General features: G+C 34.2%; 1 protein-coding gene across 2 annotated transcripts in view; it reads right to left on the bottom strand.

Annotated features, from left to right (window-relative positions):
* The window catches only part of Pal1 (Peptidyl-alpha-hydroxyglycine-alpha-amidating lyase 1), a 28309-nt gene extending 13167 nt beyond the window's left edge, over positions 1-15142 (bottom strand). For both annotated transcript variants that reach the window (XM_085946989.1, XM_085946990.1), the window contains exons 1-7: positions 14866-15142; positions 14576-14777; positions 12445-12685; positions 10806-10934; positions 8530-8693; positions 3838-4044; positions 2506-2841 (exon numbers count right to left, since the gene is read on the bottom strand). In XM_085946989.1, coding sequence (XP_085803115.1) covers positions 2506-2841; positions 3838-4044; positions 8530-8693; positions 10806-10934; positions 12445-12685; positions 14576-14777; positions 14866-14955 — 1369 coding nt within the window. In that variant the 5' untranslated portion in view covers positions 14956-15142. The remainder of the gene's footprint in view (positions 1-2505; positions 2842-3837; positions 4045-8529; positions 8694-10805; positions 10935-12444; positions 12686-14575; positions 14778-14865) is intronic.
* Between the last annotated feature and the right edge of the window lie 587 nt (positions 15143-15729).

The following is a 15729-nucleotide window of genomic DNA, read 5'->3' on the forward strand; positions in this document are numbered from 1 at the left end:
GAATATGGGTCGATTATCTGGTGTCCTTATGAGGTTTCCTATAAGCTTATTTTAGAATGCGTCAGAAGAAATTTCTTCGATGTTTTTATTCTAAGACATTTAACTATTTTCGATAATTCGTCAAATGATTGTTTTCCGACTGCCTTTCTACAAGACATGCTTACTTTTCACTCTCTTGAATCTCATCAGTCTCTTCTGCTCTTGAAACACTTTTGCCTGTTATCGCGAGGGATGGTTTCCAATCCTGGTGTCCTAATGAATTTGAATTTACATGTGGCTGTCAATTACCTACGTGGTCGCAGCGCAGCCATCATTTATTCTGGATCAGAACCGTTTCCTTGTGTCAAGCCTATCAGGCACCATTAGCGAGGGGTGCAAGATTAGTGAAAGCGCTCCCTAAAGACATAGACATTTTTCATTGATGTACTTTGCATTTTGTTTTTGAAACTTTATTTTTCTGTATAAATTGTATGTTTTTTGTTTTCAAAATTTTATTTTTCTGTATTAAATTGTAGTTAAGTATGTTTTGATTTTTTTGTTATTATTATTATTTTCTATATTCTCTTCTCTTTTGTGAGGGTAATATTTGTTATAATGTAAATCTCATGTTGTGTAAGTTTTGAATTTAGATTTGTTATGTCCACAATATTTTGTTTTCTTAAATAAATAAATAAATAAAAAAATAAATAATCTTAACAGCCTACCTCCACTCTTCGCTACTGGTATATATGCATAAATACATACATAGTTCCTAGACTTGAAATAGAATCGTTACAGAGGATTTCGCATTATTTTTCATTATTAAAATTACACTGTCCCAAAATCCATGCGAGAATTCAAATCCTTTACAATAAATTGAAAAAATCAACATAAGGGTAAATTAACAAACTAAGAGCACAAATAGCGCTAAATAGTGAAATTGAAGATTATTAAAACTTAAGGTTTTGGCAGTGTAAATAATATACAAAGTGAGGCAATATGACAAAAAAGACTTCACATTAACCTACACTGGTGTCATTTTGTGTGAGCTTTGTATCATAATGTTCTCACCACAGTGATTCTGTTTCTTTTGTCATTGACAAACTGATGCCATGTGAATGAATGAATTAATTGATGAGTTGATTCCAAAAAAAAAGACATGTATGTAAATTTTTATAGAAATCGACATTTGAATGCCATCTTACGGGCGTTTAAGATATCTATCTATCCCTATTTTTCAATTTTACAAATTCATATGTCAGAAGTAGAAAGAAGAATATAGTCAGAAGATATGTAAGTCTGAAAAATCGTTGTTTCTATAAAAACGTCATCAAAGTTTCATAATATTTTTTGACAAATTTTTGTAATCAACTCGTCAATTACTTAATCACTTAAATAATGACCTAGGTGTAACTAATTTAGAATAAAAAAAATCCCTGTACATAGTACAGTACACTCTCAGTAATCCGTTGCGCGATTATCCAAAAACTATATATATAATTAATTATTTTTACTAGTTGAAAGCACAAAATCAAGCTCTATAATTAGCCGGTATTCGATTGTCAAATTCAGTAGTCCGCCGCGTACAAGTATACAACACAGATGAGACAGGTTTATTTTGGAAACTTCTCCTTCGTAAAACGTACATTCATTGTGAAGAAAGTAATGTACCAGGGAGGAAAGTGCCCAAGGACCGCATCACAATTATGCCGTGCTCCAATGCAACCGGGACACACAAACTGAAGCTTTTGGTCATAGGGAAAGCCAGGAATCTTAAGCCATTCAAGAATATCTGGCTCACTGAACAACTGGTTGTGTCGAGTGATTTACTGTTTAATGTTTAGTTAATAAATATGTATAATTTAGTAAATACTTGATTTTGATTATAAATAAAATCGTAATTTGTCAATACAAATTTCTCAAAAAAACTATTTTTACGAAATACCTGTTTTAATTTTTACCATATTTTACCATATGCACTATAATCCGCCGCTTTCACTAATTGGACACTTGTCTGGTTTTTGGGGTGGCGGATTACTGAGAGGGTACTGTATATAATACATAATATATATTTTTACAATGTCCGAGGTAATAAATGTCTCATTTTTTATCATAATGAATAAGTTTTTCGCAATAGCATTAATTCATTTAAGAGATAAATTATCTATTATAATAAAGCGTTGACCCGGTATTATAAATCAAGGTCCAAATATATAGGTACCTAAAAAAATATTCATTAAGGATTTATCCTAGTAGTCACTTTACATGTTAAAGCAAGAATTACTATAAAATGTACATGCATAACAATGCCATAATTATGCTATCCATTTAAACCCCGCAATCACAACGGACGACACTACTGCATAATGTCATCTGTCAACGGCAGACTAAACAATAATTACAGAAGCATGTGCAGATGCTATTTTCCGCTATAACAGTAAATGCGACTGTTACAATAGACTCAATGAACAAGATTTGATAGACAATATAATAGAATGTTTGTGTTAGTGATGAAATAATACTAACCCACTGTAGCGGTGGGCTTAGCCGGAGCCGGGGGTGCGTTAGTAACAAGAGTCTTGTTGGTGACCGATGGCACGACCTCCGCTACTAACTTATCTGTTTTCTTTACCACCTCGTCTGGAATACTCTTATCGACAAACTTGTGAACTTTGAAAGGATCCAGTTCCACAACAAACACTTCCTTTCCGTCTTTCGAGACGGCTATGTCGTGGGGATTGGCGAAGTCTCTGTTGTTCGGACCGAATTGAGATAAGATTTTGCGTGTCGTGATATCGATCACGAAGCCTCGAACTGGACGAGTTGTTTCTTCTGGTCCATTGATGATGTAGAGTTGACCTCCTGTTGAAATAACAATTAACACGTCATTATCACATTATATGAAAGGATTTCCTCATTGGAAACCTTAGAGGATGATTGAGCTGCAATATTCTAAGAAAGAAGGATGTACATAAAGAAAATCATTACAACAACTCCAAAACGTCTCCTGTCTAAGAATTAACAATAATTAACAAAAAGTTATAACTATAATTAAGTCCAGTTGCACATTGAAATAAATAAAAACTGGGTGCAACATTGCAAGTTTCGTCTATGCATAAGTGGGGCCATGCCGGGACAGCGGCGTGATGTGACCAGCCAAAATGAATGACGAATTGCGACATTTTGTGACACCAGCTGTTTTTTTTTAAACTAAAATGTTGCAATCAAGCGGTGTGCGGCGGTACATTCAGTAATATGATTTGTCAAAAAATGTAAAATTATAAATTGCACTCTTTTTGCACGGGGGATAAGTTCCAAAGACTACCGTGCAAAACAAAACCGTGTAAAAAAAGATAAGGTGCCCATATGAAAATAGTAGATAGGTTCCATTACTTAAAATCAACTCAAAATACGAAATTCTTGAACTCAAAAATAAATCGAATTTATTTATTATATATACATAAAAATATTTATGCATAAAAATACATAGTTTTCGAATTAAATTAAATTTAGCATTGAGAAATATATTCATTTGGAGTCGCTACTTGACAAAAAACGTGACCGTTTACTGCTGTTTTTCGCTGGCGACAAATCACACGACGCGTCTCTCGTATCGAATCCGAAGTGACTGACTAGTGATGCCAAGTATGGACGTATGTATATCTGGGCGGCATCCGGTGATAAATATGTACATACATACATATTTTTATTTTTTTTAGTTTTTAGTTTTAGAAACCGTGCAAAAAAAAGCAGTGCAAAAAGAGGATCGGGTGTATAGTTAAAAAAGAATATATCTACCATAATACGGTAACTCAATCAATTGATTAAGAAATAATATGTACATGTTTATGGACCAACCTTTGGCAGGTGAATAAGCCACGCTGAATACTCTTGCGCCGATGATAGGTGAATGGAACTGCGACACAAACGTTCCATTGTGGCAGTTGAAGCACTGCACTCGGCCATTTTCTCGATCCGCCACACATAGTAATTCCTTATCTTCGGCAAGGGCCAGCGCGTGGGGAATGGCGAATGTATATGGCTGCGGCAACACTTGCATAATACCTAAAAATACAGCCCATTAACATATATCTGTGAACAATCGTAAATAGCAGGTTTGAAAATTAATGGTTTCTAGAAATCAAAAAAAATAAAAATCTACTGAAATAACACATAAAACGACTATAAACGTCGTATTCTGTGAAATATGATATGACAGAACGTCCATTGACGTCCTACTGTGGAACAGAATATTATGACGTTTATAGAAATCGTATTTTGGATTATAACAATATGTTCCCTGTCTACTTGTGTTACTTAAGATTTAACTGATTTCTACATATCTAGTAAAACATTCTTAATACAATAATTTCAATATATCGTCGCTTAAGAAAGAACACCGCGGAAGTCAATTAATTAAAATTTTCAGGGGAAACAAAAAACGTCTCAAAAAATTGAAAATTGATACCTTTAAATTTTTTTTTTGTGTTTAGTTAAAAAAAATCATTTTTTCATTCAAAAAGAATTTTTCCATAGAAGGAACACGGTGTAGGATTTTTTTACCTACCGAATGTTATTCAAAACTCAAAACCGCCAAATGGGGACTTACGCGGTGTTGTTTCTTAAAAGACGATATGTCATATTATCAGTAACATTTATTAGCTAACATGTGTCCGCGAATGTGTTAATTGACGATACAGTCGAACTTGGTTATTACGAGGAAGATGGGACCGACTGAATTTGCTCGTTATAAGCATTACTCGTTATATCGTTATATAACATTTAAGCATAGAACATAAATCTGAAAACCAACGTAAAAATCCCCGAAACAAGCATGGCATTCATAACTACAAAAGAAGTTGTTTATTGTAATGAAGTGCTGAGCCACCGGCGCTGGTAGGTACCTACTGACTTCACAAAGCTTGGATTTTTAACATGCAATTTCAACCATATGCGTGGATACTTTTTCAATGTTGTCGGCATAAACACCAATTAGGTACTTAGACACTTAAGTAGTGTCATAAATGTAATCCGATCCCGACGGCATCGATCTAGTTAACTACCCAGTCAGATTTTATTGCTTAGGGTCGAAAATAATGTTTTTAAACGATCGGCATATTAACAATTTTGCTCGGTATACCTGAGAAGTAGCTCGTTATAAAAGTGTATAAATGTATGGAGAAAATCATAAACTAAAATGTCAATGAATGTATCTTTATTACATCCGAGATCTCACTATTTCCGTGATCGTAAAAACAAAATTCGACTGTATTTTAAGCCGTAATTGCTCCTCACTCCTTACTCAACTGAATTATAAATTTACCAACTATTCGTTTCTCATAGTATATAGCTATTTTTCTACCCTCACCACACAGTATTGAAAATAAACTGATAGCGCCTGTAGTGCACGTGCATGGATTTACTGACGGCAATAGTGCGTATTTTAAACTATCGTGTCAATAACTGTTTACACGTAAAAGTGCTGACTGTCTCTCCAATCTCATTCTTTAAGTGTAAGCGAGACGCGATGTTATCATTTTATGGTCCTATTTGACAGGTAGTGAAAATCAGTAAACCTCAAAATGAGCATAGTTGGTTTGTTTGCTGGCAGGTTCGCCACTATTGTCCTACTGCGCAGGCGCAGATCGAAAAAATCCCTACTGTCGCATGAAAATTCAGAAGCTTCCAACTTTTCTGATTCATGCATGCAAGCTTGCAACTGCAGAATAATACAGTTTACCCATACATTTTCCTGTTATGGCTGCGATAATACTTATTGTCAACAGTAAATCCATGCGCGTGTAAACTGGGTATTATGGTTATTAGTCCAGACCATTATGCATTGGTTCGGTGAAAATTAAAAATATGTATGCAGCATAAAAACTGTTTGAATGTTATACCAAAATTGTTTCTGAACAATTAATGTGTTCGGATACAAAACGTCCTTGGATTTTTGTTTACCAAAGCGGATGGGAAACATTATACATATACAGTAGTCACGGCTAAGATAAATTCAACTAAACGGTCACCAATTGAGTGGAACATGTGTCATAAATAATTTTTGATATGTGATACTGATTAATACAAAGTGATTAGCTCACTTTATAAATGATCAAAAATTACCACTAAGTAAACACCAAATCTCTTGAAACAATTATATTATTATGTTTAAAATACGAGGGTGGGTCAATAATTCCTTAGAAAAAAGCATTAAAACAGTTTTTATTATTATTTTTTTTTTTTTATTTCTCAACATAATCTTCTTGGAGCTCAATACACTTGGTTAGACGTTTCTCAATTTTTTTTAAACCGTCAGAATAATAAGTTTTCGGAAGGTCCTCAAAATAAGCATTTGTCCGATCGATGACTTCTTCATTTGAAAAAAAACGTTGTCCACTTAGCCATTTTTTTAAGTTTGGGAAAAGGAAAAAGTCACTGGGGGGGGGCTAAATCTGGCGAATACGGTGGGTGGTCGACCAATTCGAACTTCAATTCTTCAATTTTAGCCATTGATCGTAAACATTTGTGAACACGGGCATTGTCCTGATGAAAGAGGATTTTTTTCCTGTTTAAATGAGGCCGTTTTTCTTCAATTTTGTTTTTTAGCTGGTCCAATAAAGATGCATAATAATCCCCTGTTATTGTTTTTCCTTTTTCCAAATAGTCAACGAAAATAATTCCATGTGCATCCCAAAATACAGTAGCCATAACCTTACCAGCTGATTTTACGGTTTTCGCCTTCTTTGGACATGGTTCGCCTTCCGCAATCCACTGCTTTGACTGTTCTTTCGTCTCGGGAGTATAGTGGTGTATCCATGTTTCATCTACAGTCACAAAGCGACGAAAAAATTCATCCGGATTGCGTTGCATGAGCGACAACAGGGCTTTAGAGGCCACCACCCTATTGCGTTTATTGTCGACTGTGAGCAAACGCGGCACCCATCTTGCAGAATTTTTTTTCATGCCCAATTTGTCATGTAAAATAGAAATGACGCTAACTTTTGAGATCCCTGTAACCTCAATTATCTCACTCAACTTTAATCTTCGGTCACTTAACACCATATCGTGGATTTTATTGATCATTTCTGGTGTAGTCACCTCTACAGGACGTCCTGAGCGTGGTTCATCCTTTGTTGATGTACGACCACGTTTAAATTCATTTAACCAGTTATAAATAGTTGCAAGTGAAGGAGCAGATGTGCCGTGAACTAAATCCAACTCATTTTTTATTTCCTTTGCTGTTAACCCTTTTATATTAAAATGTTTAATAACAGCTCTAAACTCAATCTTCAAGCAATTTTTTTTTTTTAAATGTACGAGAAACACACAACAACCCGACCAATCTGATTGAAACTTCGCAGCATACTGAATCGGTAGTGCCGCTGCATGAAAACAAACCGCTTACAGTACTAGTCGCGCCACCTGTCGGCTTTTCTAAGGACTTATTGACCCACCCTCGTATCTTAATAAAGCTGAAAAAAAGTGATATGTGGAACAGTGTGCCAAAATTATTTTATAATTTGAATAGTGTGCTGTAATATGAAAAAGGTTGGGAATCATACACAACACATAAGGTAAACGTCTCTCTCTCTCCGACCATGTCCGATCCTAATAGGATCATATGGGCCTCCACAGAGTAGAGGTTTGTAATAACAGATTTTGTTTTTACGAGAAATGGATGTCAGCCACTTGCTCAACCTATTAGGTCCATACCCTGACGCATACACAAATTGAAAAATAATATGTGTACTTGCCAGACCCAGGATTCGAACCTGAGACCCACGGCGTGATAGTCCAACGCTTAAGACGCGTTGCCACCTCGGGTACGCGTTGCCACCTCGGGTAAACGTCTATGACTAGTTTATTATTTATTATTTTTTTAAAAATTAATTAAAAACCAAAACGCTTTCATGAGGCTGAAAAAAACTAATTTTCAAAAAAAAGAACCTTTTATCAAGGCTAAAATAACTAAGCTAAATGAAATCTTTGTTCATCAAATCAATAAGTAAGTTTAAGGTCTCAAAATAAGTTAAATCAAGATTGAAATAAAACTGGAATGAGAGTATTTAATTTTTAACTTACCTACTGTCGTAAATTAATATTTTTTTCTTTTAATGTTTACATAACAGTTACATAAAAGTTATGATAATTTTATCTGTTTTCAAATTTATCATATTAAGACCGGTTCTGTGCCAAAGCGAACATGTTTGCGGATATGGCCGGGCGTACAGTGCCGGCCATACAAAAAACGCGGACTTATTCGCCTGTCTTTGAAGACAGAATGTTTGTTTTGAATAATTTAAAATTCGGAAGAATACTGGTTCAATAATGAGACATTTAGCAAATGATTGGTAAATAAATGTTTATGATAAACTTTCAATATATTTCAAAAAAAATAAATAATAAGGTTTATTTTTCACTTTTCTCACTTGCCACCATACATAACCTATTAAAAACATTATGATAGGGAAGCAATCGGAGGAGTTATGGCAACATTAGGGGGACCTGAAACTCGTACGGAAGAATAAGAATAAAATTCGCATGGAATACCTTTGTATACACCTCTTCCCCATTGCTGTATCTTTTTTCCACTAGCTGAGTACTTGATGACACGACTGTTGCAATATCCATCAGAAACGAAGAAATCTCCTCCTTCCATCACGGCGACTGCGCTCGGTTTGCAGAAGTGATAATCATCATTTCCCGGAATGAACCTAAAGACACATAGTGCAGATTGGCTTTAATGAATATTTTATTAAATAATAGAGTGGAAGTGGGGTGTCTTTATAATAGAATAAAAATAGGCATGGTATATATATATATAATATATAGCAGGGATGGCGAATCTATGGCACGCGAATGTTTTATATTGAAGAGAAGAAAAATTACATAATACTCGGTCATTTTTGCCATTCGTATCTAGATATCACTGCTCGCCGGTGGCCGTTCTGCTGCGATAAATGATGCACTGTTGATTGATATATTATGCCTAATTGACGGATAAATCCAATATTTTCGCCTTTTACTTACTTAAATGTCTGCAGTACCAATACATAATAATCACCATTTCAGCGTCTGATGACATATTTGCTTAATGGCGTCTGGCCAGAGTACTTATTATTTTGACGTTACGAGAAGCGAGTGTCGCTTGTAGATGTGCGAGTTCGTCACACGCAACAATTTTTCGCTCGTCTCAGAACTCGGTCGCGGCGAACGAGGTGAGTTTTGATCCAAGAGCTGGCTACAACGCAGATGAGACGGGTTTATTTTGGAAACTTCCCCTTCGTAAAACGTACGTTCATCGTGAAGAAAATAACGTACCAGGGAGGAAAGTGCCCAAGGACCGCATCACAATTATGCCGTGCTCCAATGCAACTGGGACAGACAAAATGAAGCTTTTGGTCATAGGGAAAGCCAGGAATCCTAAGCCATTCAAGAATATCTGCATCACTGAACAACTGGTTGTGTCAAGTGATTTACTGTCTAATATTTAGTTTATAAATATGTATAATTTAGTAAATACTTGATTTTGATCATAAATAAAACCGTAATTAGCTAGTACAAATTTCACAAAAAAACTGTTTTTATAAAATACCTGTCTGAAGACTTGTCTGGTTTTTGGGGTGCCGGATTACTTACTGACAGAGTACTGTACTTACTTATTATATAATATTGAAAAATAATGATGACATAGTCATGCGTATTTTCTTTGGTTTTTAATGATATTTTTTCAAATAATATTTACCAATCGATGAGCAAACGAAAATGAAGAAATTCATCATAGATGACAGAATTGCATTGTATGAAAAATAACAGGCAGATACTCTTCAAGAATCATTACGTTTAATTTAAATTATGTATCTTTTATGTATTGGACATAATATTATCGCACTGACCTCATCAGGTGACAGCGGAAACCGCTCCACGAACCTCTGATTTTGATTGATTTAGAATCATTTTACAATACTTGAAATCCCTGTAGCGAGAGAATGTCACATCTGATCGGAGCAATTTTGGTGTCAATTTGTGTGTACGGAATCAAGAACTCAATTATAATTTTTGAAATTTTTAATATAATTCTTATAAATATTTTTTCATTTTTTCCCTATGAAAGACTGCTCGGCACGTCACACAGTCAAAAAATAATATTTGGGAAATTTTGGCACACATACGTAAAAAGGTTCGCCAACCATGATATATAACAATTGTTGGAAAAAATTTTCACCATGAAACAATATTAATTCTTTAAGAGCGTACATAAGTGAAACGGCAAATAATTTTCAACACTATGTGGAACAATATTTCGGCCGCGTTGAGACGCGTTGCCATTTGGAGAGGAATAGTTGACCTGTTCGCACGTCAATTTCTTTTGTGATGGAGTCGTCCGAATATATTCTTAAATCGTGTAAAGATGACTTAAAAACGTTTCGCATGTACTTGATAAAGAAAACATGTCAATGAATATACTATTATTATTACGAATATAATAATAAACATAACATAAAAATAATGCATGTTGAATTTTTATGACAAATTACATTTCGTTCAGTTTGCGTCATTTGCACCCGCGACCCGCAATCCGCGCATCGCCTAGTCACAATCTTTTTAGACCATGCCACAGCTGAAGTATAGCCTTAAGATCAATCTACGTCAAATATAACCTAACCTAACCATCAGGATACTTTCATTTACGTATCTCACCCTTGAGAGTTAATTCTCCAATACGTTAAAAATATAATAATATAAAACTGTGAACACGATAAGTATCAAAAGTGACATTCTAGGATTAAAAAAAATTGGTGATTTGAATGATTTAAGAGATTTACCTGACACCTAAAGTAAGGCTCGGTTTTTCTTTCTCTCCCGCTGAAAATTTCATCACTTGGTGTAAAGCCACATCGGTAACCCATACGTTGTTTTTGCTGTCCACTGTCAATCCATGCGGCATGAAGAATCTAAACCAAACCAATAAGAAATACAATTTCTACAAAATTTAGAAAGGGGCATTTAAAAATTTCATATTCAATAACCTTCCTCATGTCATATTTTTTTTTAAATAACTTTCGTATATTTAAATAAATTAACATGCGTGAATACGCATTTCTCTTAGATTATAATATGATTTTAATCAACTCTATCAATGTATTGACATTGATTTTGCAATGTTTGTTATGAGTTGAAATGTAAATTTTACAAGAAAGACAACTTCTAAAATATTTTAATTAGGTTACTGTAAATTTTTTAATCTTCTGTTGAAAATAACTGTGTGCGAAAGGAAAAGAGAGATCGGTCAAAAACCTGTCCTTTATATTATATGCACGATTGATTTTGCATATTTAACTCATTGGTGAATGCTAAATATTCAATGAACAATTTAAAATATTTTTTTCCTACATTGCTATTATTTTGAAAGAGGAATGACCCCGAACACACATGAATTTATAGCTGTATATTATTCTAATAGGATAAATCAGCCAATATTTATATATACAGTGAAACCCCAATTCCATATTATTACAATTTAGGTATATTTTGACAAAAACAAAAATTAGGAGTTGTTGATTAGATATTTAGAGTTAACAACGGATTATGCGTATATATTATATAAATACATATGCTAGAAAAAAAATCGAGGTCATCCGACATATAGAACAAGCACATATAAAGCACTGAGAAATTAGCATTATGCCCAGTGATGCCAATTGTACTATAATTATAGTACAATACTATAATTTTAATTCTGCGAAAAATGTAAAATACTATAATTTTACGCCAAATATACCAAAATACTATAATTTTTACGCCTTTGTACTATAATCGGCATAGAAAAAGATGGCAACACTGATTATGCCTGATTTTAGACATGTCAAACCTTCAAATTGCAATTACTCCATAACATGATTTCGAGACTTACCAACTTTTGGTAGTAACCCCACGATTGTGTAAATCACTCGTTAGGCATGCGATATAATAATATATAGTTTCAATTTCCATTTGGTTTGAGACTTGTCTAATATAGTTTCTGAGGCTGTTATTTATTTTCATTGAAGAATGGTACATTCTCTTATAAAAAAAACGGTGCGTGTACTTATGTACGCGCGTTAGAAGTTACACTTCTTTGGCGTAACAAAACCAAAACAAAACTTGTGATAACCTAGATTCTTCGACTAGCTCTTAATTATCTTGTTAAATTACACACTCAAGAAAAGGGGCCACTTATTGTAGCGCCGTTGGTGGTTTATTTCTATACACTTTAACTTATATTATGTACTAAATTATATAATTATTTCTCATTGTTTTTATTTTTAAAGTAACAACTGTCACTCTGATGTTTAATCGTTTGTTTACGTAAGAAATTCCAAATGGCTGACAATAATAAATTCGTTGCCTCTACTATCAAACTTGCGTTTGTCTTAGGACTTATGGCCAGCCTACCCAGGATATATAATAAATTGTATAACATACAGATTTTCTCCCCATTGTTCAAGTAAGTCTCCAGTTGTGGAGTTGAAGACTGCTATGGTGGGCGCAGCGATGGGCAGCTCGTTGCTGTTCCAGTAGTGGTTAGTTAGTGTAAACGAGTTTAGGTCCCAAGTATTGGTGGCTCGGTGAAACACCACCACCCTACCGGATGTGTCGAGCGACACAGCCGTCACTTGGCCCAATGTCACACTCGGAGAAGGCCAATCTGGCACCCATACGGGAGCTAAAACAAAATCTTTGTTTAAAACACTTCAATAAATCAGTACTATCAAAACTAGATGTGTCCACTATTCACCGTTCAGAGATAGATGAACTTTTCTGTAGTTCGATTTGCCCGCATTGATGTAATAAAAAAAATTTAAATGGACGTGTCGTAATTATTGTAAGTGTCACTAGCGTTGGACATTTTTCGATTTGAAAGTCACCGCATTTTTAAAGCCTCTTTCCAATATGAAATTGATGTTGGTTACAGTACCGCAGATCACCGCATGACCATGTATCATTTTTTTTTTGGCGGAAACAGTTTATTCCATCTATACAATTATATTAAATACCTTTTTCTGTCGGGGGAGATGCTTTTGTTAATTTATAGTTTGATATTTTCATACATTTCGATACATTATTATCACACACTAAGGTTAGGTTAGGTTGGGTTTGGTCTAAAAAGAAAGTTATATAAGGTCATGCGGTCATCTGTGGCACCATTACCTTAATATTTTTTGACTATTATTGAAAGTCAACTAGATGTATGTGTAGTTATAGAATTATATTCTAATAACTCATTTTAGGTATATATTTGACATATCCAGTTTTGAGTTTTTGATTGCTAACTACTGAAATCTTGGTTGGCATTTCTAAAAATAATGACGAATAATGAGAATTGTAATATCGTCAATGTAAGTTCAATACCGCGGAAGAATCATTTGTCAAAATGTTCAGGAGGGACAAAAAACCTTGCAATTTCGTCAATAAAAAAGATAAAAAATAAATTTAAATGCAGTTTATTGTGTCTTCCTGTTTTATATTAGAAAATATATTTTTACTATCGTATGCGTCTGTGTAAATTAATTGCCATAGGATTATTTTGTAAATCAGATGGACCTTACGCAGTATTGCCGCAACTCTCCGCTCGTCCGCTGTATTGGATCTATGGATATACGCGGTCTTGCTTCTTTAGTATGGATAATTCATGCGTGGTATTGATTTTAACAGAGTGCAAGAAGTCTATTGGTCAATTTTTAAAATTTGAATGCACCAATCAATGCGGCTTGTGCCATTTAAACGAGTGCGCCAAAAATACGTATTTTGAACATATTGGCTCATACGCGGTATTGAATTTACATAGACTATATGCCATTTTGCCTTATAGAGGTGAGTTCAATAAATTGTCGGTCTGTGCTTAATATATTTATAAATAAGTACATACCAAGCAAGAAATAAGATTTCAGAGGGCCGGAAAATTTTCAAAACGCAAAAATTATACTCAAATTGTATCGTGTTTATTATTGGTAATGAAGTATATTTTTTTATATTATATAAACAGGTGTCAATATATCTGTGAGCGAAAGGAAGAGGACGATAAGTCTTAAAAATCTAAAAATAAGTTAAATATACCAAATGAACCATAATACATAATATGTAGATGAGTTGAATCAACGCCTTTGAATTAATAAATTCCACACAGAAGCATTGGAGTTCCCATACAAAACGTTCCAAAAATCAACTTTCTTTTGGCTCTCCTGTAAAGTAGTGATTTTAGATTTAAGGTCTGCTTCCTTCCGCATACAGATATATTATGTTAATTGAGATTTCTACATTTAAAAATGTAAATTCTTTCTTTCGACCATGTCCGATCCTAATAGGATCATATGGGCCTCCACAGAGTGGAGAACAGATTTTGTTTTTACGAGAAGTGGATGTCAGCCACTTGCTCAACCTATTAGGTCCATAGGTACTTACGGGCTATTTTTTAAGATATTTTTGACAATATGGAGTACTTAAGTACAAACAACACAAATAACAGTATCTTTTAAAAACAGCTCTGCTTTAAACGAAAAACATATTGTAAACCAACAATTGTATGATAAAGGTAAAATAACGTAAAAGTACTTACTATAATTCAATCTACTAATTGCCACTTTAACATTGGGCTGGGGTTGATGGGCAGCAATCGCCCAGGATCTGTCCAGACCCTCATTTTGAGATGATGCTGCGTAGTCGGAATACTGATTGTTATCCGTATAATCTGCCTGGTCAGGATACACGGGTGCAGGTACAAATCTTTGCCCTGTGCCAAAGTGCTGTGTTTGTGGATACTAAAATATAATACGAACACTCTCTTTAATCAAAATTTACACCTAGCAGACAATACTTAATACTCCGACGATATTCATGGATACTAACATGTTGAGTAGAAACTGTTATGATACACGTGCAAATAAGCAACAGTGTTGATACATATGGTAGGTAAAATGATAAGTCAAAATACATCATGCCAAGGTTTATGTATATGACTATAACTAAATATGAAAAGCCAAATCGAAATGGAAATACAATAACGCCAGGTATTTCTTAACTCAGAGAGGTTTTCGTTATTTGCATTACAACGAGCTTTTATGTAAAACTGAGCTTCTGTCAAAAGATTCTTGACAGTAGTGGCTGAGTGACCATAAACAATTGTGATTTGATTAATATTTCAAAGACAACTAAGGATTACGAATTTACTATAAACCTCTTTAATACAAAATATAATACCTACATTTAATAATATCAATAGGTACTCAACAATTTTTTGTTATTAATTTCATTCACGGCTTATTAAATTTATTCTTAAAAATCTCTATATTTATTATAAATTATTATTCTATTGTAGCAGAAAATTATTATTTTATGAATAATTTGAAGATACGTCAAAATAACATAAAACTCTACAGATAAACTATCACCAAACCATTTCTGATTGAAAGATTTTGCAAAATCCTTACCTTTGTGTATAATGTATGCAGATTTTAATGGTTTGTTCGCTTCGACCATGTCCGATCCTAATAGGATCATATGGGCCTCCACAGGGTAGAGGTTTGTATTAACAGATTTTGTTTTTTTACGAGAAATGGATGTCAGCCACTTGCTCAACCTATTAGGTCCATGCCCTGACTCACACACAAATTGAAAAACAATATGTGTACTTGCCAGACCCAGGATTCGAACCTGAGACCCACGGCGTGATAGTACAACGCTTAAGCCGCGCGGCCACCGTGGATGTTAGGA

Source organism: Rhyacophila brunnea, unplaced genomic scaffold, assembly GCF_057557595.1.
Source record: "Rhyacophila brunnea isolate RB1 unplaced genomic scaffold, BYU_Rbru_1.0 scaffold_2, whole genome shotgun sequence".
In the NCBI taxonomy this organism is placed as follows: domain Eukaryota; kingdom Metazoa; phylum Arthropoda; class Insecta; order Trichoptera; family Rhyacophilidae; genus Rhyacophila; species Rhyacophila brunnea.